The sequence below is a fragment of the Lynx rufus genome, unplaced genomic scaffold (assembly GCF_022079265.1).
Source record: "Lynx rufus isolate CCGP_SWC_20201006 ecotype Redwood Valley unplaced genomic scaffold, mLynRuf1.p SCAF_1, whole genome shotgun sequence".
Taxonomy (NCBI): domain Eukaryota; kingdom Metazoa; phylum Chordata; class Mammalia; order Carnivora; family Felidae; genus Lynx; species Lynx rufus.
The window spans coordinates 1,638,934-1,666,784 of record NW_025814823.1 but is presented as its reverse complement, the minus strand read 5'-3'; the positions used below and the strand labels follow the sequence as shown (position 1 = coordinate 1,666,784).

The following is a 27,851-nucleotide window of genomic DNA, read 5'->3' as shown; positions in this document are numbered from 1 at the left end:
CACATAACAGAATGCTTACAAAATTAATTGGAGTAAGTGAGGTTTTGCTGCGTACAGAACAAAAGGCGTTCTTTCTGATTATCCAAGACGTTTCAAGAAGCCCGTGTGCTAGACGTCGGTCAAATCCAGTACGTCAAGGAAACAGGAAATACTCACCACTGCCGGCACTGCCCTCCCTTCTGCTGCGGGAGCCCCCGCCGCCGTCTCTGCCAGACCTTACGCGCTAGAACAAGACGATGAGTTGAAAAGAATGAATGATATTCCCTTGAAGGTGAACATAAGTAAATGCTGCTTTTTTTTAAAAGCTTATTTATTTATCTTTGAGACAGAAAGAGAGACAGAAAGAGAGAGAGAGAGAGAGAGAGAGAGCGAGCAAGGGAGGGGCAGAGAGAGAGGAAGGCAGAATCCCAAGCAGGCTCCACACCGTCAGCGTGGAGCCCTACGCAGGGCTCGAACTCAAGGAACCGTGAGATCGTGACCTGAGCCAAAATCAAGAGTGGGGTGCCTAACCGACTGAGCCACGCAGGTGCTCCTAAATGTTGATTTTTTTCAATTAACGTTACTGTGTAGCGCTTAAGACTTACTGCTCCTACTCTCCTAAGAGCTGGGTGCACACTGCTCCTTACCTTGATTCTATGAGAGAAAAGACAAAGTTGTTCTGTAAACACCAGGGTCCTCAGGCCTTAGTAAATAGCCAGGGGGCACTTGCACTCAGGTGCAGTAACCACTGCTTATAAAGCAAATATGCTCCTGAGGTGAAGGCTGAGGTCTTAGACCGGGGGGTGGGAGGGGAGGAGGGAACCCACCCAAGGGTTCCCTATCCTGCGTTAGTTCTACTGTGTAATGGCTGGACTTGAACTATTCTGGGGGGAAAAAAGGTAAACTTTGAAATTCAACCTCTATAATCAAAGAACTGTTAAAATCTCACAAAATACTTACCATCTGCTTAATAATCCACTTTCTTAGGTACAGGCTTACCCTTAAAACATGAGAAATACCTCCAAGCTGTGACATTCTTAGGTTTTTTGAAGCAATTTACGGTTACTTTGTGTTTTGCTTAGGAGCTATACTTTTTGTACCGACACTGAATCTGTCTCAAGTCACACTGCCAGATTCTCATATGCCTGATGCTGTGTTTAGAGAGACAGGGTAGTTGGTGGAGAGAGTCAGACAGCTTTTGACAATTCTTTACTCCACAACTAAATTAAAATTTTAAACATAGATTGGTACCTTATTTAGATCTTCAATAATATAAGCAAAATTTCATATCTGATTCAAAAGACAAATTATTTATTCCCCAGTGAATTCTGAATTATCAGATCACAGATTAGAGGTTACTGACATTGTGATCGGCTAGGAAGAAAAAAAATTTCAATAACTCATTTCTCTAAAATGAAACACTCGGGGCGCCTGGGTGGCGCAGTCGGTTAAGCGTCCGACTTCAGCCAGGTCACGATCTCGCGGTCCGGGAGTTCGAGCCCCGCGTCAGGCTCTGGGCTGATGGCTCAGAGCCTGGAGCCTGTTTCCGATTCTGTGTCTCCCTCTCTCTCTGCCCCTCCCCCGTTCATGCTCTGTCTCTCTCTGTCCCAAAAATAAATAAACGTTGAAAAAAAAAATTTAAAATGAAACACTCAGTACTTTCAAATATATGTAAATATGCCCAAATTTTTTCTGTTAAAAAGAAACCTCCCTTGAAACCCCATCTCTCCCCTTTGCCCCTTCTCTTGAAAATCTAAAGATGATATAACAAAATAAAAATTTTAATGTCTGTAATCAGATTTTATTTCAAAACTTGTTTTTCATCTTCCTGAAGATTATTTCTAGCATATCCAAAAGACCTATACGATACTAAAATAAACTCATAGATACAAATGCCTGTGTGACCTGAAGGTTTTTCAAATCAAATGTGAGAAAAGATCTTGCAGTTGCTTTAGTGACCATACGTTTAGAACAGGACAATTTAGGAGAGTGAGCACTTTCCACGATCACCACATTCTTCGCCCCATTCCACCTGTTCCTTGCTCCCATCTAGAACTCCCCAATCTTGTGGCTCTCGTCCATCTCTTCCTAACTAATCCCCTGAATACTCACTTTATTTCTAGCCTAGAAACACCCCAGCACTTTAAGGACGTCCACGTCAGGACCTCCAGACACTTTGCTTGCCCACCCGTCTCTCTGCTCCACTCACCAAGAGAAACCTAAAACCTGGCTTGACTCAACGACTTCTCCTCTTTCTCTCCTACTCCCAGGACACCGTGCTCTGCTGGACACATGTCACGTAAGCACACGACAGTGCCAGAGCCCCACTGCTGGCTCAACCTCCGCCCGCACGGCCCACGGAGCAAGCACGTGTTCAATACATCACATTCTGTCCTTTGCATCTTTGGAAACTGACTGCCCCTCGTACTTTGTGAGTAAGAGCCAGCTTGCATCCCTTGGAGGGGCCAGCCTCCATCTGGTACCTCCTCTGCCTGCCCTGCCTTTCCCCACCTCCTTTCCAGCAACGACTCACCCCTTAGGGTTCAGCTCCACTCTCATCTCAGGGCGACTCCCCTGTGACCCAGGTGGCTGCTCACTCAGTGCGCTTACCAGCACCCATGCCCTCCTCACACTCAGGGTCCCGCCTGCTGGTCCTTCTCCTCCACCACGCTCCCGTGGGTAGAGAACGTGGTTTTTAGGTTTTTTGTAAATGTTTATTTACCTTTGAGAGAGAGCGAGCAGAGAGAGGAGGAGACACAGAATCTGAAGCAGGCTCCAGGCTCCGAGCCATCAGCACAGAGCCCAGCGCGGGTCTCAAACTCATGAGCTATGAGATCATGACCCGAGCTGAAGTCGGACGCTCAACCGACTGAGCCACCCAGGCGCCCCGAGAACGTGGGTTTTTATTCTCTTCCAACTGAACACCTATTTGCTGCTGAAAATCAATGAACTCCACCACACTGAATCTTGCATACTCTCTCTCTTCTCCAATCTTTTGCATTTCGGCTGATGTTTTTCTCTTCCTTTTTGTATTTCGATTGCTCAGTCTTCAATTCCTGCTCTTCCCATTTTGTTCTTTTCCAGACATAGAGTTAAGTTTGGCAGAATGCCTGGAAGCTGATTTTTTTGTGTGTTCAGTGAAGAAGAAACATAAAACATCTTTAAAACACAGCAATTCTATGAGGCCCCCAGCTCCTGGGGCCAGTTCACACTGCTCCAGGCCACAGCAGCCAGACACGCACAGTAGGCCCTTCTTGCCCGTTCACACTGCTCCAGGCCCACAGCAGCCAGACACGCACAGTAGGCCCTTCTTGCCCGTTCACACTGCTCCAGGCCCACAGCAGCCAGACACGCACAGTAGGCCCTTCTTGCCCGTTCACACTGCTCCAGGCCCACAGCAGCCAGACACGCACAGTAGGCCCTTCTTGCCCGTTCACACTGCTCCAGGCCCACAGCAGCCAGACACGCACAGTAGGCCCTTCTTGCCCGTTCACACTGCTCCAGGCCCACAGCAGCCAGACACGCACAGTAGGCCCTTCTTCTTGCCTGTTCACACTGCTCCAGGCCCACAGCAGCCAGACACGCACAGTAGGCCCTTCTTCTTGCCTGTTCACACTGCTCCAGGCCCACAGCAGCCAGACACGCACAGTAGGCCCTTCTTGCCCGTTCACACTGCTCCAGGCCCACAGCAGCCAGACACGCACAGTAGGCCCTTCTTGCCCGTTCACACTGCTCCAGGCCACAGCAGCCAGACACGCACAGTAGGCCCTTCTTGCCCGTTCACACTGCTCCAGGCCCACAGCAGCCAGACACGCACAGTAGGCCCTTCTTGCCCGTTCACACTGCTCCAGGCCCACAGCAGCCAGACACGCACAGTAGGCCCTTCTTGCCCGTTCACACTGCTCCAGGCCCACAGCAGCCAGACACGCACAGTAGGCCCTTCTTCTTGCCTGTTCACACTGCTCCAGGCCCACAGCAGCCAGACACGCACAGTAGGCCCTTCTTCTTGCCTGTTCACACTGCTCCAGGCCCACAGCAGCCAGACACGCACAGTAGGCCCTTCTTGCCCGTTCACACTGCTCCAGGCCCACAGCAGCCAGACACGCACAGTAGGCCCTTCTTGCCCGTTCACACTGCTCCAGGCCACAGCAGCCAGACACGCACAGTAGGCCCTTCTTGCCCGTTCACACTGCTCCAGGCCCACAGCAGCCAGACACGCACAGTAGGCCCTTCTTGCCCGTTCACACTGCTCCAGGCCACAGCAGCCAGACACGCACAGTAGGCCCTTCTTGCCCGTTCACACTGCTCCAGGCCACAGCAGCCAGACACGCACAGTAGGCCCTTCTTGCCCGTTCACACTGCTCCAGGCCCACAGCAGCCAGACACGCACAGTAGGCCCTTCTTGCCCGTTCACACTGCTCCAGGCCCACAGCAGCCAGACACGCACAGTAGGCCCTTCTTGCCCGTTCACACTGCTCCAGGCCCACAGCAGCCAGACACGCACAGTAGGCCCTTCTTCTTGCCTGTTCACACTGCTCCAGGCCCACAGCAGCCAGACACGCACAGTAGGCCCTTCTTGCCTGTTCACACTGCTCCAGGCCCACAGCAGCCAGACACGCACAGTAGGCCCTTCTTGCCCGTTCACACTGCTCCAGGCCCACAGCAGCCAGACACGCACAGTAGGCCCTTCTTCTTGCCCGTTCACACTGCTCCAGGCCCACAGCAGCCAGACACGCACAGTAGGCCCTTCTTCTTGCCCGTTCACACTGCTCCAGGCCCACAGCAGCCAGACACGCACAGTAGGCCCTTCTTCTTGCCCGTTCACACTGCTCCAGGCCCACAGCAGCCAGACACGCACAGTAGGCCCTTCTTGCCCGTTCACACTGCTCCAGGCCCACAGCAGCCAGACACGCACAGTAGGCCCTTCTTCTTGCCCGTTCACACTGCTCCAGGCCCACAGCAGCCAGACACGCACAGTAGGCCCTTCTTCTTGCCCGTTCACACTGCTCCAGGCCCACAGCAGCCAGACACGCACAGTAGGCCCTTCTTGCCCGTTCACACTGCTCCAGGCCCACAGCAGCCAGACACGCACAGTAGGCCCTTCTTGCCTGTTCACACTGCTCCAGGCCCACAGCAGCCAGACACGCACAGTAGGCCCTTCTTGCCTGTTCACACTGCTCCAGGCCCACAGCAGCCAGACACGCACAGTAGGCCCTTCTTCTTGCCCGTTCACACTGCTCCAGGCCCACAGCAGCCAGACACGCACAGTAGGTCTTTCTTGCCCGTTCACACTGCTCCAGGCCCACAGCAGCCAGACACGCACAGTAGGCCCTTCTTGCCCAGTGTTTAGAATTGCTCACTGATGGCACTAATGAATACACAGTGTGTAAAATATTCCTCTTAGCACCAAGGGGAGAACAGTCTTCTTTGTCCATAAAAGTTCCAGGAAGAGAAGAAGTTCTCTGAAAAACCAGTCTAAATAAATAAATTTCTGGCTTTAACTCCTTTAAAATAGGAGTCAGGGGCTCAGGGAGATACACTATCCTCGCTCCCATAAACCTGAATCAATTTCTCTCTCTTTCTTAGGTCTACATAAAACCTTTCCCATTGTGAACAATTTTTAAAAATCCATGACCTGATTTATATCTATTTCCTGCCCCCCTCCCTTATATCAGATTCCATATCCTGAGCTGGTATTTGATCATTTGCATGATGACCCTGTGGGAGCATAAACTCTAGACAAGTGCTTTTCAGACTTTAGTGAATATAAAAATACCTGGAGAATTTGTTTAAAAACACATATGCAGATTCTTGAATTTAACTCTGGGGTAGGGTTTCGGTAGGTCTGGGATGGGGCCCAAGACTTTGTAATTCTGAGATGTGCCCAAGTGATTCTGAGGCTGTACAAGCCCACAGACCATGCTTGAATAGCACTAGTTTCAGACCCCATCCTAATCAAATTATGGAGTTATACTTTTGCCATTTTAATTTACCAACTTTTTGAGTGCAGAGTAAGTAAGAACTATATATCAGCTGAAAATAATTACTTGGATCATCTGCTTCCCCTACTTTTCATAAGGTGGTAAGGCACAGTAGTTAGGAACCTGGATTTGAAGCCTAGGGCTGCCCCCAATAGCCGTGTGACCTAGAGGAAGGGACTTAGCCACCATGGTTCTCAGTTTTCTCATCTGTTAAAAAAAAAGTAATAATGAAACTATACCCAACATCCTAGGACTGCGGCAATGGTTAAGTTAGTTGTTACACATCCAACGCTCATAACAGGGCCTGTACTCGTCACGCACTCAGTAAGCGTTAGCTGTTGCTATTTTACTGTCTCGTCAAGCAGATGTTATCAAGTAGAATTGAAGGGGAAACTGTAACCAGAACCACGAAGAGGGCTAGCATCATTCACAAACATTCATCCAGCCTCTTCACGTCTTTTCCTTCCTGCTGCCAAACTTCTACCATTATTAGCACTTCAAGAGGAAAGGAAGGGACACAGACTGGGGGTCCACTTTGTTTTCCTATCAGCAGCTCCAGGTAAAGATTTGATGTGATTATCTCTGATATCCCTGCTTTCCTATTGTTTTTAATGTTTATTTATTTATTTTGAGAGAGGGGGGCAGAGGGGCAGAGAGGATCCCAAGCAGGCTCCACACTGTCAGCACAGCGCCCCACATGGGCTCATTCTCCTGACCATGAGATCATGACCTGAGCCAAAGTCGAGTCCCAAGCTTAAAGGACTGAGCCACCCACGTGCCCCTTCCTGCTTTCAATTACATGTCTGTTTCACAAACTGTCTCCAGTTCACAATATGGAAGTGCTCTTCTTCAGGAAGAAACAACAAAATTAGAGTGGTCATAGAGTTACCGACTTTAAAAAAGATATCTAACAATGCATAAATGTTTAAAGAAATCAAGATATATCTACCTGTATAATAGTAGATTGTATTATGCAGACAATTTATGTAACAATTTATGTAACAATAATTACATAAAGAAATTCTTTTTTTTTTTTTTAATTTTTTTTTCCAACGTTGGTTTATTTTAGGGACAGAGAGAGACAGAGCATGAACAGGGGAGGGGCAGAGAGAGAGGGAGACACAGAATCGGAAACAGGCTCCAGGCTCCGAGCCATCAGCCCAGAGCCCGATGCGGGGCTCGAACTCACCGACCGCGAGATCGTGACCTGGCTGAAGTCGGACGCTTAACCGACTGCGCCACCCAGGCGCCCCAAGAAATTCTAATTACATCGAAAAATGTTAAGTTTCTGCATGGGGGCAGATTCTAAACAAGAAACACACAGAAGTAACAAGTTTTAAGTTCAAATTTAGAAAAGGAGAGTGCCCTTGATTCAGAAGTTTATCTACTATACTTTGCTTCGAAACTAATAGTGCTTTCCGTACTGTGCAAGCCAGGAAATAGAATGCTCTGCCCCACGGGCTCACAATTCAAGAAACACAAACTGAAACTGAACACACAACAATCAAAAGAGAAATTAACTCTCAAATAGTGAGAATTCTTTTAGTCTCTTCTTCCTAGGACCTTTCTTTTCCACTATTTTTTCTCCTCCACTTTGCACTTTTTTTGTATACTCATTTTTGAGATAGAGAGAGCAAGTGTGGAAGGAGCAGAGAAAGAGGGGACAGAGGATCCCAAGCAGGCTCCGAGCCGTCAGCACAGAGCCCGAGGCAGGGCTCGAACTCACGAACCGTGAGATCATGACCTGAGCCGAAGTCGGACACAACTGACTGAGCCACCCAGGCATCCCTCCACTTTGCATTTATAAGCAAAACATAAGTGAGAAAGATTTAATGAGGAGTACCAAAGAACAGAGAAACTGATTCCAAGGGCACTGAAAAGACAGTACTTTGTGGATGAGGGCTGTGACTTTCACTTTCAAGTAAGATTAAGCAGTAACATCTAAGGGAAGATGTTAAGAAGAAGCTATAATGAGAGAAGACATCTAAGTGACCTTGGGTTTTATACAGATTACAGTGAGAGCAGTGACATCATATTACCAACAGAGGCACTGCTCAAGCACACTGAGACATTAATAATTAGAGTAAGTAAGTAAGAGAAACACTGGATGATCTAAATGCATCAACAGTAACTCATATGATTTTACTAAAGTACTCTTTTTTTTTAATGTTTATTTATTATTGAGGGACAGGGAGAGACAGAGCATGAGCATGGGAGGGGCACAGCGAGAGAGGGAGACACAGAATTTGGAACAGGCTCCAGGCTCTGAGCTCTCAGCCCAGAGTCCGACATGGGGCTCAAACTCGCAAACCAAGAGATCACGACCTGAGCCGAAGTCGGATGCTTCACCGACTGAGCCACCCAGGCGCCCCACTAAAGTACTCTTAATTAAGTCATTAGGGAATTATTTTAGTGAGGACAGTGCAAGGATGTCAGATATATGAGAGAAACAGATAAAAGTAGACTATACTCAACGAATATATAAATATTTTGATGGGAGAGGAATCAATCGGCAGAGTACTCAACACAAAAGAAAAGCAGTCTCAGTGTAACTCACATATTCATTCATAGTAGTAAGAACCAACAGTCCGCAAGAATATTAGCCCCGTAACAGCCCGAGCAAGAAAGAGTTTGACACCACAGAGAGAGGATGCATACAGGAAGGAGGACGAGGGAAAAGAAAAAGCAAAGGGAGACAGGACGTCAACGTAAAGGTGAAGCACTGTGAAGACCAAAACCAGAGCACGATATCGACCCGATGCAACCCAACATGGGGAAACTGGGCGAAAAGAAAATCATGCAGAAGCAACTCTGCATCTGTTTAAAGGGGCCATGTTTTGGTCTTTAGCCCTCAAGTTCATTCCCCAGGGACTCCCTGGAATCGGGGTTTCCTACAGCTGGAGTTAGGATCCCTTGTGAGCTAGCTGCAAGACAAGTCCCAGGAGTTCAAGGCAGCTACTTACTGTGTAAAACGAGCCTGCACCAAAGTCTGCTAAACCAGAGATGCCAGTCGCCCTGTTTAAGGCTGTAAGTTGTGAGGAGTGTAGTGTGAGGAGTGTAGTTTGTCTTTTTTGTGTGTTCTCTGTTCGGCATCAACTTAAACTCCTGATGGTGAAACGTCAGAAGTCTTAAGAATGTGACCCTTTCCACATACCTCCATGGATCTATACTAAGTAACTTTACAACTAATTTAAGCTCCAAAGAATGTTCTTGGTTTGAGATATATACTTCTTTTGGATTCTTCTTAATGGGACAAATTTAGCAGTGATTATGATGACACTTATGATAATTTGAACTTTCATTTATATCTGTTTAATTTTACAAAACTTGCACACAGGTTACCTGATTTACCAGTGGGTATATGGTAGTAAATTGGTCTTGACAGCAGGTTTTAAACTATATACCCTAGCATCGCATTAATAACAACTTGGTATTTTATAGGATTTTTAAGGTAAAAATCTATGTCATGTTCACAATCCTTTTACAACTGATACTTTACACAAGAGAATAAAGACTAAAACCATCAGATCATATCTTCAAAGCAAAGACAATTTAAAGTTAACCACATTTTGAAAGCAAATATGGAATTTAGACTTAATTATCCAAGATAATTAAATTCTTGATAAAGTCTAACCTTAAAGAATGTATTTTCTTTCTATTTAAGGCAGACACTCAAAGACCATGTTAAATATTCTAGGCTCAAACTTAGGGGAGACTATTCTCTTCAAAAAGTAAAAATAAGAACACTGCTATTCCACATACTGCAAGAAACACAGAAATAAAACTTAAAAAGTTTCCATGCATATTAATACTATTCTCAGAGCCATGGTCTACTACATAATGAAACAGCTTAAAGAAAAAGTACTATTGTTACATGATTTCCTCTTAATTTCCATGGGCCACAGGGCCCTCCAACTGAAATTAATTCTGTAAATTAACCTGCAAGTTATTCTGCTTTGTAGAAAGTTACAACGATCTGTCTGAGAGTAACCAACCATCCACTACAGTAGGCTGACTCTGTTGCACTTCCTCCTGTTAAGAACTGGTTCTTGGGGCACCTGGGTGGTTTAGTTGGTGGACTCTTGGTGGACTCTCTATTTCCACTCAGGTCATGATCTCATAGTTCGTGGGATCGAGCCCTGCGATGGACCCCAAGTTGGGCCCTGAGTCGGGTTCCATGCTGTCCTGCCTGGGATTTTCTGTCTCCCTCTCTCTCTGCCCCTTCCCGCTTCACTCTCTCTGTCTCAAAAAGAAACTTAAAAAAAAAAAAAAAAAAAAGAATTGATTCTTGATAGAATTTTATCCTCAAACTAGAATATTAGTTGTTTCTCCTTTTATGTCATAGCAGAAAAAAATTTCAACTTTTTTTTTTACTGATAGAAGAACCCAGCGTCACTCATTTGAGCTACAGAAGGCTGACATTTTGAAAATTAACAGACAGGGGCGCCTGGGTGGCGCAGTCGGTTAAGCGTCCGACTTCAGCCAGGTCACGATCTCGCGGTCCGTGAGTTCGAGCCCCGCGTCAGGCTCTGGGCTGATGGCTCAGAGCCTGGAGCCTGTTTCCGATTCTGTGTCTCCCTCTCTCTCTGCCCTTCCCCCGTTCATGCTCTGTCTCTCTCTGTCCCAAAAATAAATAAACGTTGAAAAAAAAAATTAAAAAAAAGAAAATTAACAGACAGTAGATTTTGGCCCATATGTGATACCTGTTCCCTTATTTCTTTCATTTTTTCCAATCTCTTAAGTTTTGTTGCATATTCTTGAACTTCTTTTAATCCAATATCTGTGCAGAGACGAACCAAGAAGCGCAGACCTAAATTGTAAAAACAGATGTAGAAAAATATTAATGCAGGGTTGAAAGTATAAGAAATCAATGAACCCGTCTTTTGGGACACAAGGAGGAATGATGCTCACAAACAGTATTTGTTTTCATCCAAAATTAACCTACACTTCGTACTCACTGGCCCTAAGAGAACGGGACTTCCCTGAAAGAGGACCTACAGGGAGGACTCTCTCCACCTGTCCTGCCCTCAGGACAGACCACATGATCTACATTTAGGGCCCTTCCCATACTCTTTATTTCCTTATCTGCTTTTCCTTTCCTCTACTTATGACTACCGATCTATTAGATATTTTGTTTTTTGTCTTTCTCTTCCTAGGAGTTTTCATCTGTCTTTCGGCCACATCGATAGTGCTATATTACCAACACTGTAGCATCCTCCCTAAGAATTTGTAAATAAGTCAGCAATTCATGACCACTAAAATGTTGCAAAAGGAGTAGTACTAAAATAATTTAAAATATCACATGTTATTATATAAATTGCCTATGTGTACATTTTTCTTAATAATTCACAATAAGGAGGTAATTTACATATATTGTACAAATAATGCTTAATTATTTCTCTTACCTACCTATCCTCAGAAAGAATGGTTTAGGAATATTTAAAAAAATTTTTTTTTAACATTTATTTATCTTTGACAGACAGAGACAGGCAGAGTGTGAGTGGGGAAGGAGCACAGAGAGAGAAGGAGAAACAGAATCTGAAGCAGGCTCCAGGCTTTGAACTGTCAGCACAGAGCCCGACACAGAGCTTGACCACACAAACCTTAAGATCATGACCTGAGCCAAAGTCGGATGCTTAATCGACTGAGTCACCCAGGTACCCCTTAGGAATGAATATTTAATGTGAAATAAAAGTCACTGTTTTTGGTGGATGTTCTCTGAACTCTTTAGAGTTATTTTTGATAACTGAAGAATATATTTTAAGAATGTATTATCCTGCTGGGTTTATCAGAAAACTACTGTGCTCAAAATGAGATAGTACATGGGTGCAAATGTTTTTTCTATAGCTCTAGTTAAGGCAGATTAAGGCAGACTTTTTTTTTTTTAACGTTTATTTATTTTTGAGACAGAGAGAGACAGAGCATGAACAGGGGAGGGGCAGAGAGAGAGGGAGACACAGAATCTGCAGCAGGCCCCAGGCTCTGATCTGTCAGCACAGAGCCTGACACGGGGCTCGAACTCACGGACCGTGAGATCATGACCTGAGCCGAAGTCGGACGCTTAACCGACCGAGCCACCCAGATGCCCCTAAGGCAGACTATTAATTATATTTGTCTTGAAAATTATACAGGCCAAAAGCATCCTGAACATTCCCTAATGGCATAGATTTAATTTTTAGAGTGAATCTTTTTTTTTTTTTTAAGATTTCATTTTTTAAGTAATCTCTACACCCAACATGGGGCTCAAACTCACAGCCCAGAGATCAAGAGTCACATGCTCCACCAACTGAGCCAGCCAGGCACCCCTTAGAGCGAGTCTTAAATTCTCAATAAAGAAAGTAATTTGGGGGTGCCTGGGCTCAGTCAGTTGAGCATCTGACTCTTGATTTCAGCTCAGGTCATGATCTCATGGTTCTTGAGGTCGAGCCCAGCATCAGGCTCCCTGCTGACAGCACAGAGCCTGCTTGGGATTCTCTCTCTCTCTCTCTCTCTCTCTCTCTGCTCCTCCTCTGCGTGCGTGCTCTCTCCCTCTCTCTCTCAAAATAAGTCAATAAACTTAAAAAAAAAAAAAGAAGAAAGAAATCTGGACTTGCTTAGAGATTGTCCCTCTCCTAGTCCAGTGCACAGGTGCCATGACTTCAGCAGTGGTTCCCAACCGGCAGCGATCCTGTCCCCCAGGGGACACCTGTCACGGTCTGGAGACATTCTGCTTTTCGTAAGGAGGCAGTGGACGTGCTACGAGCGTCTGGTGGGTAGAGGCCAGGGAAGCTGCTACAACGTTCTACAACCCATGGGGTGGCCTCCCACAATACAGAATTATCTGCTCCCAAATGTCAGTGGTGCCAAGGAGGGGAACCATCTGCCCAGCAGCCTGTTTGGGCTTCTTCGTTTTCACAACAAGATGGTACTGTTACCTCTCACTCAATCTCTCAATCACCAAGCTTCCTAAAGTGACTGAGATTAAGATTCCCATAAAAAGCTTTTTAAAAAAAGAAACAGGAAATGAAAGCTATCCGGGTCCACTGAGAACCTAAAGGAGAATCTCTGTAGGTTGGGCTAGAAATCTGTGCTTTTTAAAGTTTTACAAGTAATTGCACGTAGCCTGTGTCCCGGTGGCATTTGTCAGTTAACAGATCTGCTTCTGATTGGCATTAGAGAAGCCCTTGCTCCGAAGCTGCCACCAAAGGCCATTAATTCCAAGCCCTGTGCTGTTGACCTTTCACAAAAGCCAAATGGAGAAAAATATTAATGAAGGAACGTGTAGTACGTCTCATCCCTGGCTCAGGCGGGGCCACTGGAAAGCTTGACACAGAACAGATTTGTCTTACTGAACTGAAATGTATTGTTTAGTGTTCACTGTCACTGAAGGACAAAATTAAAAAGTCTTTTCAAACATGTTATTTTATTTTCTGAGGGGATGTCACAAAAGCAAGGAGCCGCCACGGCTTTCAATGACCTACTGTCTCTCTCTGCTACGCAACATAAATGAAGAGTTGGAAAACGTTTTCTTCTTCCCAAGGAATTATTTTTTGTTTCCTTGTAAATAGCAAAGATTATATAACTGATTACATTTTTCTCTTTCTTTTAGCTGCAAGGCTATTCAGGGCCAAATACTGTTCAGTGGCAGTGTGTGGCATGTGAATATGGTTATTTTGTGTTTTTCTTGATCATGATTTTGTTGTTGGTACTCCCATTAATACTTCACATTATTGCTTTAGGTTACATCAAACCCACTGTGCAACAAGATGGAGAAATAAATGAGTATTTTCTACAAAGCTAACTTCACAAAAGGAAAATAAGCAAAATATCAACATAATCTTTTAAACTTAAAGTAACATTAAAATTCATTTGCTATCCATATCAGCAAGATGACCATTCTATTTTCATAAACTCAAAGTATTTTTCAAGCTCAAAAAGTTGCATACTAACTGAAGAGTTAAAAATGCCTTTTCTATAAATACCACAGTATGAGCTTTAACAAATCAATGATAAACCAAAATTTATTTTTCAAATTTCATAAAACTTTGACATACAGATCTGTTTACTACTGAAGAGAACCCAGTGGTATATTTAAATCCATCAAAGACTAAATTCTATAAAATGTACTCGCAGAGTCAAATTTTCTGATCCTATAACCACATGTATAAACATGTGTCACAAAGTATAGGCTGGTAGCTATCTATGCAATTACCATAGCAAAGATAATTATTACACATAAGGCAACAAAGAGTTAGAACCTATAGTTTTAAAGTTATAAAATGTAAACTCACATTCAACATTTTCTGGAAATTTTCTGTGAATATCCTTGTAAGTATCCAATGCTTTTTGGTAGTTACCTATAAATAGGAAAAAGAGAAAAAAACATACTCACAGATTGTAAAAATTAATAACATTAAGAAGACTTCCATGTTTGCCACAAGCATATACAAACCATTCTTAATATAACTTCTGGAAGAAAATGTACAGATAAAAGAAATTTGAAAAAGAGAGCGAGAGTAAACAGGTGATGGTTGAAACTTAGTTCTACTGCTTAAAATACATTGTTGTAAAAAATTAAGATCTATTCAATTTCCGAAAAAATTAAATTAGTTCAGAAGAACAATTGACAATTTTAAAAATAATCTAAGTGGTAAGCTAACATTAATTTCAATGTCATTCACTTAGTTGGAAAAGATGAAAAATAACCTTTCTCGGTAGTTTTTATTTTGAAACATTCAAAAATTTATAGAAAGCATTTTGTTTTATAATACAATAATTTAGCTTCACAGCAACAAAGAATTGGAAAAATAATTTGGGATCAAAGATCTTTGCTAAAATGTCGGTAAACAAGTGATGAGTCTCAACAGGCCCCACTATGCACGAGGGCCAGCCATGCTGACCCTCCCAAACGTGTGGTATGAATTTGATGTAACAGACAGGAAGCACCCAGCAGCTCTCAATAAACGTCAGCTTCTCTTCTAAATAGTATTTCAGTTAACACAAGAAAGTTTCTATCTCAAATCACTCAGAATACCTCTCACATATGTACGTTTTACATGTGACCGACAAGGAAATGAACATTGGTAATTCAGAACGCATGCTGATACACATAAAATGTATAATATATGGTTATGTTGTATGTTCCCCAGGAAATAGAGTAACGGCAAAGATCAATGATCTAAATGATTTTAGGACTCCTGTGTACATATCCTGATGCCATTCTAGAGGAGCTCATAAAGAAAGAAACCTCCTACAAGACACGATGACAACATCGTTAACACTGTCACGATCTGTGCTCCCCCTGGATTGAGAAATTTATTTTCCTGGATCATTTGTGGCCATCTCATTACCTAATATCTGATAAGAGTCAACAATATCATTCACTTCACGGTGAGTCCAACACTTCAGGACAAGCGTCAGCAGTACATGATGTAATAAAAAGTTAACTGAAAATGCAAATGAAGATACCGAGTAGCATTTGGTATAAAAAAATACAGCTCCAGTTGTCGCAGTTCTGGGCCTTCTTCAGCCTTGTCAGGTGTGAGACAGTCTCATAAATTTGGCACGGCACACAGGCTGCTCAGAATTAGGTGAACGGAAAATGGAAACATAAACTACTGGGTATAGAATGCCTACTTTTCTGTGACTTAACATCCCCAATGATTACATGTTAACTTTGAAAAATAACGAATCTGTTAATAGTGGGGACGGAATACACGACCAAGACCCATTTTGTAAGCATGACTTTTTTTCTGTGGGTAGTAGTGAAGCTTCCAATATGTTAGTCAGCAAAAGTTACTGTTTTAATAAACAAACATGTGGTTGGAACACAGTTCTATGCATAATTACCTAAAAGAAGCAAAATATATAAAAAATGAATGAAGTTAAAGCATTTACCACTTCTTCTAAAACAACTAGCCACCATCAGCTGCCATTTCACTTGTGTAGGCCTATAAAAGAAACAAAATTATATGAAATCAGAGATGAAACAAAAATAACCTGAGATGATCAGTTTCATAAAGCTACATATCTGTACTATCTTTCAAACACATTTTTCCAAATACTTTTTGACCTCCAATTAGATCTTTATTATTGAAAGTAGCATATATACAATTTCCTTCATTATTACCTATCATATGTATATTAGAAAATTTAAGAGTCCTTCAATCTGGTTCACACCTTTATTTAGATTTTATGTGAACCACTTAACCTGTTTGGCTAAAGACCACTGTGATCTATTTTAAACATTATCATTACCTTTGCCATAATGTTATACTTTGGCTTAGTACCTAAGACTTAGAAATTTAGGCTTGCGAAGTTTGTACCCATGAGGCAATTGTTGACCTTGTGTTTGAACAATTAGGCTTCAACTAAAGGTAGAGTAAAAAAGAACTATATTCATTCTTTTTTTCCTCTTAAAAAGAAAAGGATTTCTTTTCTTAAAAAATGTTTACTTTTGAGAGAGGGCAAGCAGCGGAGGGCAGGCAGCTCTGTGTTCTGTCAGCAGAGCCCGCTTTGGATCCTCTGTCTCCCTCTCTTTGCCCCTCGAGCTGGGCTCGAACTCACCAACTGTGTAAGATCATGACCTGAGCTGAATCGGACGCTTAACCGACTGAGCCACCCAGGTGCTCCAAATTTCTGTTATAAAATAAATAATAACGACCAGGATTTCTAAAGACTACTGTTACAAATACCTAGGAAAATAAGATTTGAAGAAATGAAAGACTAGGGAATAATTGAACGTGCTTCTCATTTCTTTTTAGACTCTTCCTTCTATTTACCTGATGGCCTCAGAGACAGCCTCATTCCCACTCAATTTGATGGCACACCTACCAGCTCTGGAGTCTTATTAGATCAGGGTCACAGCCCTACTACTTGGACAAGCTACTTAACCTCAAATCCACTCCCTACAAAGCCATCCACTTTGATCTAAAGAAAACACATATCTAACTACATTACTTCCCTCTTTAAAATGCATCACCTCCCCTCCAACTGCAAGGTAACTCCGAGGTCCTAATCCAGTTCATCCACTGTTAGCCATTTGCTACCTCACCAACTCCACTTCCATGGGGAGCTGCCCAACATTTCATGCTACAGCAAATCCAAACGGGAGGACAGAGTCCTTTGCATTCACTGCATTTTCTAGACTTCTGATCTTTGCACACACCGTCACCTCCACTTGGAGGCTCATCCCAACCTCATGACCCACTTCCCTGCCAGACCATATTAGATTGTTCTGTGGACTCTTCTAACATCCTAGAATCTCTTTGGCACTGCATTTACTATACTGTAGTCTTATTTATGTTTCTGAATACCTTATTAAACTATAAATTCCTGAGGGCAGCAGAGTCTTTTGTGTTCCCAGGACCTGGCATGATGCCTGATATATGCTGGGTGATCATTCATCATTAACATATTTAAGTATATGTCTTTATAATTTCCTGAAAGGTTGGGATTATGATTTTTAGTTTGGTACACTATTCATTCTGTTAACTTGGTAAGTTACTTAAATTTGTGCCCATGTTTACTCATCTACAAAGTGGGAAGGATAACAGCACCCATGTCATAAATCAGTTGTGAGGATTAGGTAGCACAATGTATCTAAATAATAAACATTAGTGATTATTATAACCACTTCTCTTCTCTTCTTCAGGAAAGCCTTATTTCATGAATGCCCCCTACTGGGAAATTGAAAAAACAGCCACCAGAGCAGCTGCTACGTAGTGCGTGCATGAATGTGTGTGCATCCTCATGTGGAAAATGGAGTAATTATTTTCAACCACTAAAGTAGCCCAGTAAAGAGGAAGAACAGGGCTCAGTGACTTAATGTTAATAAGGTATTAGGTAATATTCTGGATTACTAATTCTAGTGGATCATAACTACAGATGATCTGTGACATTGCTTGTTTCCATTAGCATACATAATTGGGCACTGATTTGATGTAGACGATCAGCAAAAGATTTTATGCATTATAATAGTCGAGAAGCTTTCATGTATGAGAAATGCAGTCTCATGTCTTTAGGACATGAGATAAATTTATTAATCTTCAGAATTAAGCTGCCACGTTCGTACTGATAGTTTTAGGAACCGGAGAGAGCCCAGACACTATTAATACAGGACAGGATAGTTTTGCACAAAAGCAAACAAGCCTAATTGTTTTGGTTTGTCTCTTTTATCTGTCTTACCATCAGAACCTAGTTTATAAGTAGTAAGCCAAGTTTATTTCTTGAGTGGATGCCTACTCCTCTCCTCAATCCTCAGAGAAAAATACTACTATTTACAGGCAGCACATTTAAGACATAGTGATTTAGAATAACACCACCTCCAAACCAGCAAATTGGTTATAAATTGCCTAGCACAGTATTAACAAACTAAAGGTTTTACGTATTTTAAATCTGTAATGACTTGGCTTTATAGAATCATGGAACTTCAGAACTGGAAGTGGCCTCGGGTAGGAATTCATTCTATGTGTTCACCTTTAAGGAAAAGAAACTGAGACACGGGCATCCTATGCCTAAGGTTATTGTCCCGATAGTTATTTACCAGCATAATATCCTGAATAAATCCCTTATGTCACACGTCCAGAAAGCAATGAGGAATGCAGTTTGAAAACTGTCTCAGAGAAGAATTATTATCTCCACACATGGAATAAGTAAGCACCATCTGAGAGTCATGATTTCTGCATTAAAGATGGCACAGTTAAAAATCTTTTATTGCACAGGGGCGCCTGGGTGGCTCAGTCGGTTGAGCGTCCGACTTCGGCTCAGGTCATGATCTCACGGTCCGGGAGTTCGAGCCCCGCATCGGGGTCTGTGCTGACAGCTCGGAGCCTGGAGCCTGCTTCGGATTCTGGGTCTCCCTCTCTCTCTGCCCCTCCCACACTCATGCTCTGTCTCTCTCTGTCTCAGAAATAAACAAACATTAAAAAATTAAAAAAAATCTCTTAATGCACAATGTCTTTTCTGGAAATTATCCTCCCCAAGCAAAGGAGAATAAGAAAGATAAACTCTATGTCAGATCAAACTCAAACCATATAAAACCATATACAAATGATGGATGATGGACTAAAAAAAAAATGGAAACTGACTTCAGGAGGGCAAAGAAAGGTAAAACTCAAGTGCTTGCCAACAGCATACTGATGAGAGGCGCTCAGATCTTCCCTGCAAATCACCAGAAGTGTTCAAGAACTGGGATCACCGGCACTGAGGAAGGAGCAGTAAAGCATGAAACTATAAAAAGGAAAACAGACTGGAAACGTGACTGAGAAGCAGTGGGGCCCCCTCACCCCGTGCAGCCAGGTAATAACCCCTCACCCTCAGGAGCCGCTCAGGAAGGCTCCCGGCCAGGGGGGCTCGGCTGGTTCGAGGTGCTGGACTGAGGACTGCAGGATGAGGCCAAGAGTCTGCTTCTGGACACTGAGATCCTCAGCCCAGTCCCTGCCAGGTGGGCAGCAGCCCAGGCTTATACTCCTGACGCAGATCTGAGGATGTTTCTCTGAATACACTGAATGGCCCCAGAGAAAAGACTTCAGAACTTTAAGATTAAATCTCAGGAACAAAATCATACTATTAACATGTTCTTTAAAAAAAAAAATTTTTTTTTAACATTTTAATTTATTTTTGAGAGACAGAGAGAGAGAACAAACATGAGTGGGGGAGGGGCAGAGAGAGAGGAAGACACAGAATGGGAAGCAGGCTCCAGGCTCTGAGCTGCTAGCACGGAGCCTGACCAAGGGCTCAAACTCACAAACCATGAGATCATGACCTGAGCCGCAGTCAGACGCTTCACTGACTGAACCCCCCAGGTGCCCCACTATTAACATGTTGTTGTTTTTTTTTTCATTTTAGAAAAGTATTTATTCGCATGGATCTTTATAGTTTATAAAAGATTTCCCGGGACGCCTGGGTGGCTCAGTCGGTTAAGCATCCGAATTTGGCTCAGGTCATGATCTCGCGGTCCGGGAGTTCGAGCCCCGCGTCGGGCTCTGTGCTGACCGCTCAGAGCCTGGAGCGTGTTTCAGATTCTGTGTCTCCCTCTCTCTCTGACCCTCTTCCGTTCATGCTCTGTCTCTCTCTGTCTCAAAAATAAATAAACGTTTAAAAAAAATAAATAAATAAGAAACATTTCCATTGTATCTTTTTAAAAAATTTTTATTTAATTTATTTTTTTAAGTTACATCTAAGTTAGCATCTAGTGCCACAATGATTTCAGGAGTAGATTCCTTAATGCCCCTTACCCATTTAGCCCACGCCCCCTCCCACAACCCCTCCAGTAACACTCTGTTTGTTCTCTATTTTTCAGAGTCTCTTATGTTTTTGTCCCCCTCCCTGTTTTCCTATAACATGTTCTAATGCAGCATTTGGTGACGGTACTGTTGGCGTTTAGGATGGGACCGTTCACTGTACAGGTCCTCTATGCATTACTGAATGTTTACCGTCACTGGTGGCTGCTTACCTAATGCTCGCAGTGCCTCCCTATCATCATGACCCTAAAATATGCCCCTCCCCCTACATCTCCAAATGGCTCCCCCAGGGGTAGGGCTGTATTGTCTTTCTTTGCTCACACTGTCTTTTTTCTTTAATTTTTAAATCTTTTATTGTGAAGTATAACACATATGGAAAGACACATAAAACATAACTATACAGCTCAATAAACTGATATAAAATGAACACTCATGTAATTATCCTACAGTTCAAGAGACAGAATGTTGCAAACACCCTAGAAGCCTCCTTTACACCCTCAACATTACCTCCTTTATCTAATACAGGCAACTATTATCCTGACTTTTGAATACTGATCTAGACTGGTTTTGAACTTTACATGAATGAAATCATATAGTAGGTATCCTCTTTTTATAGTTTTATTAAAATATAATTCACGTAACATACAATCCACTCATATAAAGTGTAAAATTCAAAGGTTTTTGGTATGTCTCATTAATTTTTTTAGTTTATTTATTTATTTTGAGAGAGAGAGAGCAAGAAGGGGAGGGGCAGAGACAGAGGGAGAGAGAGAATCCTAAGTAGGCTCCATGCTGTCAGCACAGAGCCGAATGTGGGGCTTGAACTCATCAACCGTGAGATCATGACCTGAGCCGAAACCAAGAGTCAGATGCTCAACCAACTGAGCCATGCAGGCACCCCATCACATTATTAATTTTTAAAAATTATGACTAAAATATACAACTCAGTGGCATTAATTACATTCAGAAAGTTGTACAATCATCACCACTATTTCAAAATCTTTTTCATTAGCCGAACAGAAACCCCACAATCATTAAGCAATAACTTCATTTCTCCCCCCAAACTCTAGTAACCTCTAATATACTATCTGTCTCTATGAATTTGCCCGTTCTAGACACTTCATACAAGTGGGATCACACCATATTTGCTCTTCTGTGTCTGGGTTCTTTCACTTGGTATGTTTTCCAGGTCCTTTCATGTTGCAGCATGTGTCACAATGCTGTTCCTTTCCATGGTGGAATACCCCACTGCATATATACAACCACATTTTGTTGCCTGTCATTCATCAGTGATGGGCACTTGGGTTGCTGACACTCTTTGGCCATTGTGAAAAATGACATGTTAATGAATGTACCAGTATCTGTTTGAGTCTCAGCTTTTAATTCCTTTGTATATATTTAAGAGTAGAATTGTTGCATCACATGGTAATTCTAAGTTTAGCCTTCTGAGGAACCACGAGATGGTTTTCCATAAAACACCATTTTACATTTCCACCAACAATGCACAGGGTTACAATTTCTCCAGGTACTCAACCACCCCACCACTTATTATTTTGTTGTTGCTGTTTTCAAATATAACAGCTACCCTAAAAGCTGTGGTGTCTCATTGTGATTTTGATTTGCATTTTCCTAATGACTAATGATGTCGAACATACTTTCATGTGCTTATTGATCATCTATCTGTATACCTACTTTGGAGAAATGTCTATTCAAATCCCTTGCCTATTTTTAAATTGTTTTTGTTGTTGTTGTTATTGGGTCATAGAAGTTATTCATATATTCTAGATATAGCCCCTTATCAGATATAGACTTGCAAATATGTGGGCTGTCTTTTCATTCTGTTGATAGAGTCTTTTGTTTTTTAACTTATTCTTAAAATTTACATCCAAGTTAGCATATAGTGCAACAATGATTTCAGGAATAGATTCCTTAATGCCCCTTACCCATTTAGCCCATCCCCCCTCCCACCACCCCTCCAGTAACCCTCAGTTTGTTCTCCTTATTTAAGAGTCTCTTATGTTTTGTTCCCCTCCCTGTTTTTATATTATTTTTGCTTCCCTTCCCTTATGTTCATCCAGTTTGTATCTGAAAGTCCTCATATGAGTGAAGTCATATGATATTACTCTTTCTCTAATTTTCCTTAGCATAATACCCTCTAGTTCCATCCATGTAGTTGCAAATGGCAAGATTTCATTCTTTTTGGTTGCCGAGTAATACTCCATTGTGTATATATACCACATCTTCTTTATCCATCCATCCATCAATGGACATTCGGGCTCTTCCCATACTCTGGCTATTGTTGATAGTGCTGCTATAAACACTGGGGTGCATGTGTCCCTTCGAAACAGCACACCTGTATCCCGTGGATAAATGCCTAGCAGTGCAATTGCTGCATCGTAGGATAGTTCTATTTTTAATTTTTTGAGGAACCTCCATACTGTTTTCCAGAGTGGCTGCACCAGCTTGCGTTCCCACCAACAATGCAAAAGAGATCCTCTTTCTCTGCATCCTCACCAACATCTGCTATTGCCTAAGTTGTTAATGTTAGCCATTCTGACAGGTGCGAAGTGGTATCTCATTGTGGTTTTGATTTGTATTTCCCTGAAGCTGAGTGATGTTGAGCATTTTTTTCATGTGTCAGTTGGCCATCTGGATGTCTTCTTTGGAGAAGTATCTATTCATGTCTTTTGCCCATTTCTTCACTGGATTATTTGTTTTTTCAGTGTTGAGTTTGGTAAGTTCTTTATAGATTTTGGATACTAACCCTTTATCTGATGTCATTTGCAAATATCTTCTCCCATTCCATTGGTTGCTTTTTAGTTTTGCTGACTGTTACCTTCGCTATGCAGAAGCTTTTTATCTTGATGAAGTCCCGAGAGTTTATTTTTGCTTTTGTTTCCCTTGCCTCTGGAGATGTGTCGAGTAAGAAGTTGCTGTGGCCAAGGTCAAAGAGGTTTTTGCCTGCTTTCCCCTTGAAGATTTTGATGACTTCCTATCTTACATTTAGATCTTTCATCCATTTTGAGTTTATTTTCATGGATGGTGTAAGAAAGTGGTCCAGGTTCATTCTCCTGCCCGTCGCTGTCCAGTTTTCCCAGCACCACTTGCTGAAGAGACTGTCTTTATTCCATTGGATGTTCTTTCCTCCTTCGTCGAACATGAGTTGGCCATACGTTTGTGGGTCCATTTCTGGTGTCTCTATTCTATTCCATTGATCTGAGTGTCTGTTTTTGTGCCAGTAGATAGAGCTTTTTGATGTAAAAAAGTTTTAAATTTTGATGAGTCTAGTGTATCTATTTTTTTCTTTTATTGTCTGTGCTTTTGGTGTCACATCTAAGAAACCATTGTCAAATCCAATGGCATAAAGATTTTCCTCCTGAGATTCATACTTTTAGGCCTTATATTTAGGTCTTTGATCCATTTAAAATTTTGTTTTGTTTTAATTTTAGAGAGAGGGGGCACACCCAGGCAGAGGAGAGGGGCAGAGGGAGAGAATCTTCATGCTGAGCTTGGAGCCTGACACAGGGCTCAATCCCACAACCCTGAGATCATGGCCTGGGCTAAAATCAAGAGGTGGACACTAACCAACCGAGCCACCCAGGTGCCCTTGAATTAAGTTACATACAGTGTAAGGTAAGGGTTCAACTTCATTCCTTTCCAAGAGGATATGTTTCTGAGCACCTTTTGTTGAAAAGACTGTCCTTTCTTCATCGAATGGTCTTGGCACCTTTGTTGAAAATCAACTTACTATATACACAAGGGCTTATTTCTGAGTTCTAGATTCCATTCATCTGTACGTCCGTCTTTATATCAATTACCATATTGTTTTGACTACTGCAGCTTTGTAGCAAATTTTGAAATCAGAAGGTATGATAACTCTAACTTTCTTCTTCTTCAAATTGTTCTGGTTATTCGAGATCCCTTTGAGATTCCATGTGAATATTAGAGTGAGCTGGGCAATCTGCTTTACTGAGTCTATTGCAAATGTTAGTCTCATCTGGAAACACTCTTACAGACACACCTAGAAATAATTTGGGCAGCCAGTGGCCAGTCATGTTGACACATAAAATCAACCATCTCAGTAGAATTCACCAGTGACACTATCTAGTCTGGGGATTTTCTTTGTTGGATTTTTTTTTCTTAAGTGGGCTTTATGCCCAGTGCACAGCCCAACACAAAGTGCAACATGGGGCTCAAACTCACAACTGTGAGATCAAGACCTGAGCCAAGATCATGAGTCAGACATTTAACTGACTGAGCCACCCAGGCACTCCAACTTTGTTGGAATATTTATTTTAAAGACATATTTACTTATTTATTTTTGAGAGAGAGAGAGAGACAGAGACAGAGACAGAGACAGAGAGAGAGAGTGTGTGTGTGTGTACATAAGAGGGAAAGAGGCAGAGAAAAGAGAGAGACAGAGGATCCCAGGCAGGCTCCACACTGTCAGCCTAGAGCCTGATGTGAGGTCGGAACCCACGAACTGTGAGATCATGACCTGAGCTGAAGTCAGATGCTTAATCAACTGAGCCACCCAGGTACCCCTCTGATACAATCTTTATAATTTCCTTTCTTCTTCTAATTGTGGGTTTATTCAGTATCTTGTAGGTAGTTTACTGATGGATACTGATTTTCTTATTCAATCTGTCAATCTTTTTCTTTTACTGGAAAAGTTTAATATATTTCTATTTGTTATTACTGATATAGAATGATTGTTTCTTCCATTTAGCTATTTGTTCTGTGTATTACATGTTTTTAGTTCCTCAATTCCTCCATTACTGCCCTTTATTGGTATTTAGTTGATTTTTTATAGTGTACTATTTTGGTTCCCATCATTCCTTTTCTGTGCATTCTTTCTTTTATGTATTTGCCTTTTAAATCATATAGGGAAAAGAGAGGTTATAAGCCAAACCAAAAGTACAAAGTGTTGTACTTTTATATTTACCTATGAAGTTACCTTTACAAGTCTTCTTTAATTTTTTCTTAGGTCTTGGAGTTACCGTCTAGCATCTTTTCATTTCAGACTAAAGGACTCCCTTTAGCATTTTTCATTGGGTAGGTGTACTGATAATAAGCTCCCTCAGCTTTTGTTTATCTGAAAATGTCTTAATTTATCCATAATTCTTTATTTTTCCACATGACACAAGTACTCTTATTTTCTAAACCATTTAACAAGGCATAAAACCAGTCTTAGCTCTCAGGCCATAAAAAACAGACAATGGGTGGTAGTGGGTAGTTGCTGACTCCTACTTTATTTAAAAAAAAAATTTAAAGGTTTTGGGGCCACCAGCTGGGTGGCTCAGCTGGCTAAGTGTCTGACTCTCAATTTCAGCTCAGGTCATGATCCCACGGTTCGTGGGTTCGAGCCCTGTGTTGGGCTGTGTGCTGACGGCTCAGAGCCTGGAGCCTCCTTCAGATTCTGTGTCTCCCTCTCTCTCTGCTCCTCCCCTGCTCATGCTCTGTCTTTCCTCTCTCAAACATAAATAAACATTAAAAAAAAAAAGAGTTGCATGTTCTAAAAAGAAAAAAAAAGTTTAATTTGTAATATACAATGTGAATTGATTATAAATTGGAAACAACACAATTTATTTCTATTAGGACTCTTTCAGAAATGAAACCTTGTCCTACAACCGAGTCAGTGATTTTCTAATTGATAAAGAAATAATACTTGTTTGTTGAAATGTAAGAAAAATACACAGAGCAAAATAACTCAAGGAAAGTATTTTTTTAAACTTTTGCATAAAAAGGTAATATATTTAACACAATAAGGACCAAATAAAATGGAACTTCATTCAAGAAAATGGAAATAATGGGGTGCCTAGGTGTCTCAGTTTGTTAAGTGTCCAACTTTGGCTCAGGTCATCATCTCATAGTCCATGGGTTTGAGCCCCATGTCAAGCTCTGTGCTGACAGCTCAGAACCTGGAGCCTGCTTCGGATTCTGTGTTTCCCTCTCTCTCTGCCCCTGCCCTGCTCATGCTCTGTCTCTCCCTCTCTCTCTCCCTCAAAAATAAACATTAAAAAAATTTTTTTAATGGAAATAATACATGAATGTTCATTAATATTTGTTCATGAATGTAATATGTTTATCAGATTCTAATTCTAGGGATAAAATCAAATCCCAACACATTTAAGTAAACATGAAATCAGAATAATTACTTACTGTATAAGAGAAGCTCTTTCAAAGTATTGAATGGCTTTTTCACAAAACTGGGTGTCAATGTAATAAGCTCCAAGCCACTCAATAACTTCAATGTTAGAGGGGAAATACCTATATGACTAGAAAAATATGGACATGACAATACAACATCAGTGGCAATGTAGAATTTACACCTCAACATTTAGCCTACTGAAAGGATTTATTTTACCAATATGAAATTTCTTAACAAAAAAGCATGAGCTGTCATAAGGTCATAAGCACTTTATGTTTTGAAACTACAAGATTTAGAACACTTAATGTTTGATATACATTTTTAAATTACCTATAAATAGCTTTTCGATGTACTGATAGATGATCTGAATCAAATTAAATAAGTAATAGAATTTTAAAAAGGATCAAAATCATGCTTCAAGGGAAAAATGAATGTGATTTTAATTTAATTTTGCATTAAAATTATTAAAAAATTTTATATTCCACAAATGCTTTATTTTATTTTAAATCATCATTCATTTAAAAACCAGTAAGCATTTCTAAATTTTAAAAACTAAACGGTCTATTGACTGTTGTTTTCTTTTCTGCTGAATGCTTTATAACAATATATAAAAGGCTAAAAAGTAAAAGGAAAATAAAATCATACTTACCTCATAGTAGTACTGAAATGCTTGGGATTTATCTCCTTCACTATCATATAATTCTCCTAGTTTAGACAGAGCTCTAGAATCAGTTGGAACAACACTGATCAGTTGCATTAACCATTCAATAGCTTGATTGGGATCTTCCATTAATTCATATCTTGGAAAGTTTTAGTTAAGGATAACACAATTTTTCTAAATTCATTAATAAATAAGCAAACCTAAATACAACATTACAATGAAAATATTTCTTAGCCTATAGTAATGTGCTACTGAATACTGTTTATTCTGAATTTCCTCAGGGATGGGGATGAAAATGGGGCACTGTAAATAACACTCATGCTCCATATACACCTTGCTTTTCCTTTTGCTTCATTAGTATCCACTAAGATCAACTCCCAAATTTCTAGTAGAATTAACAGTTTGCTCTTTTATTCGAAGCACTGTCCAAAATTTGTCCTTAACAGAAATGCCTGAAAGTTGTGTTCAATTATTCTACTTCTCTTAATATGTCGAACATGTTAAGGGAAGAGTTTCCATGTATTTTCCTTTGAGTTTTCCCCAATTAGATTAAAAGCCTAAAATAGGGTATTCTTTTTTTGTAGCAAGTGCCTAGTAAATCCTTTGTATACACTCAAATAATTTATTCACAGCAATACTTATTGACTACTATTTATTTTTACATTAAATGTCTCAATGAAATGAACATATTCCAATCTAAAGTTTTATTGAGAAAGAAGCTTCTGTTTTTAATGATGGCAAATGTGATACCATAAAAGAAATATAAAAATAAGCAAATGATTGAAGCAGCCTTAAAATTATCAATTGCTTAACTGAATCCAAGCTGATCAGGAACTGGGAAGTATCAGATCATGACG

General features: G+C 41.4%; 1 protein-coding gene across 2 annotated transcripts in view; it reads right to left on the bottom strand.

Moving 5' to 3' along the window:
• Positions 1-27,851, bottom strand: part of IFT88 (intraflagellar transport 88) — a 133,212-nt gene that overhangs the window by 25,586 nt on the left and 79,775 nt on the right. For both annotated transcript variants that reach the window (XM_047077521.1, XM_047077527.1), the window contains 6 exons: positions 26,983-27,133; positions 26,345-26,460; positions 15,837-15,889; positions 14,231-14,296; positions 10,664-10,770; positions 157-223 (listed from right to left, as the gene is read on the bottom strand). In XM_047077521.1, the coding sequence (XP_046933477.1) occupies positions 157-223; positions 10,664-10,770; positions 14,231-14,296; positions 15,837-15,889; positions 26,345-26,460; positions 26,983-27,133 (560 nt within the window). The remainder of the gene's footprint in view (positions 1-156; positions 224-10,663; positions 10,771-14,230; positions 14,297-15,836; positions 15,890-26,344; positions 26,461-26,982; positions 27,134-27,851) is intronic.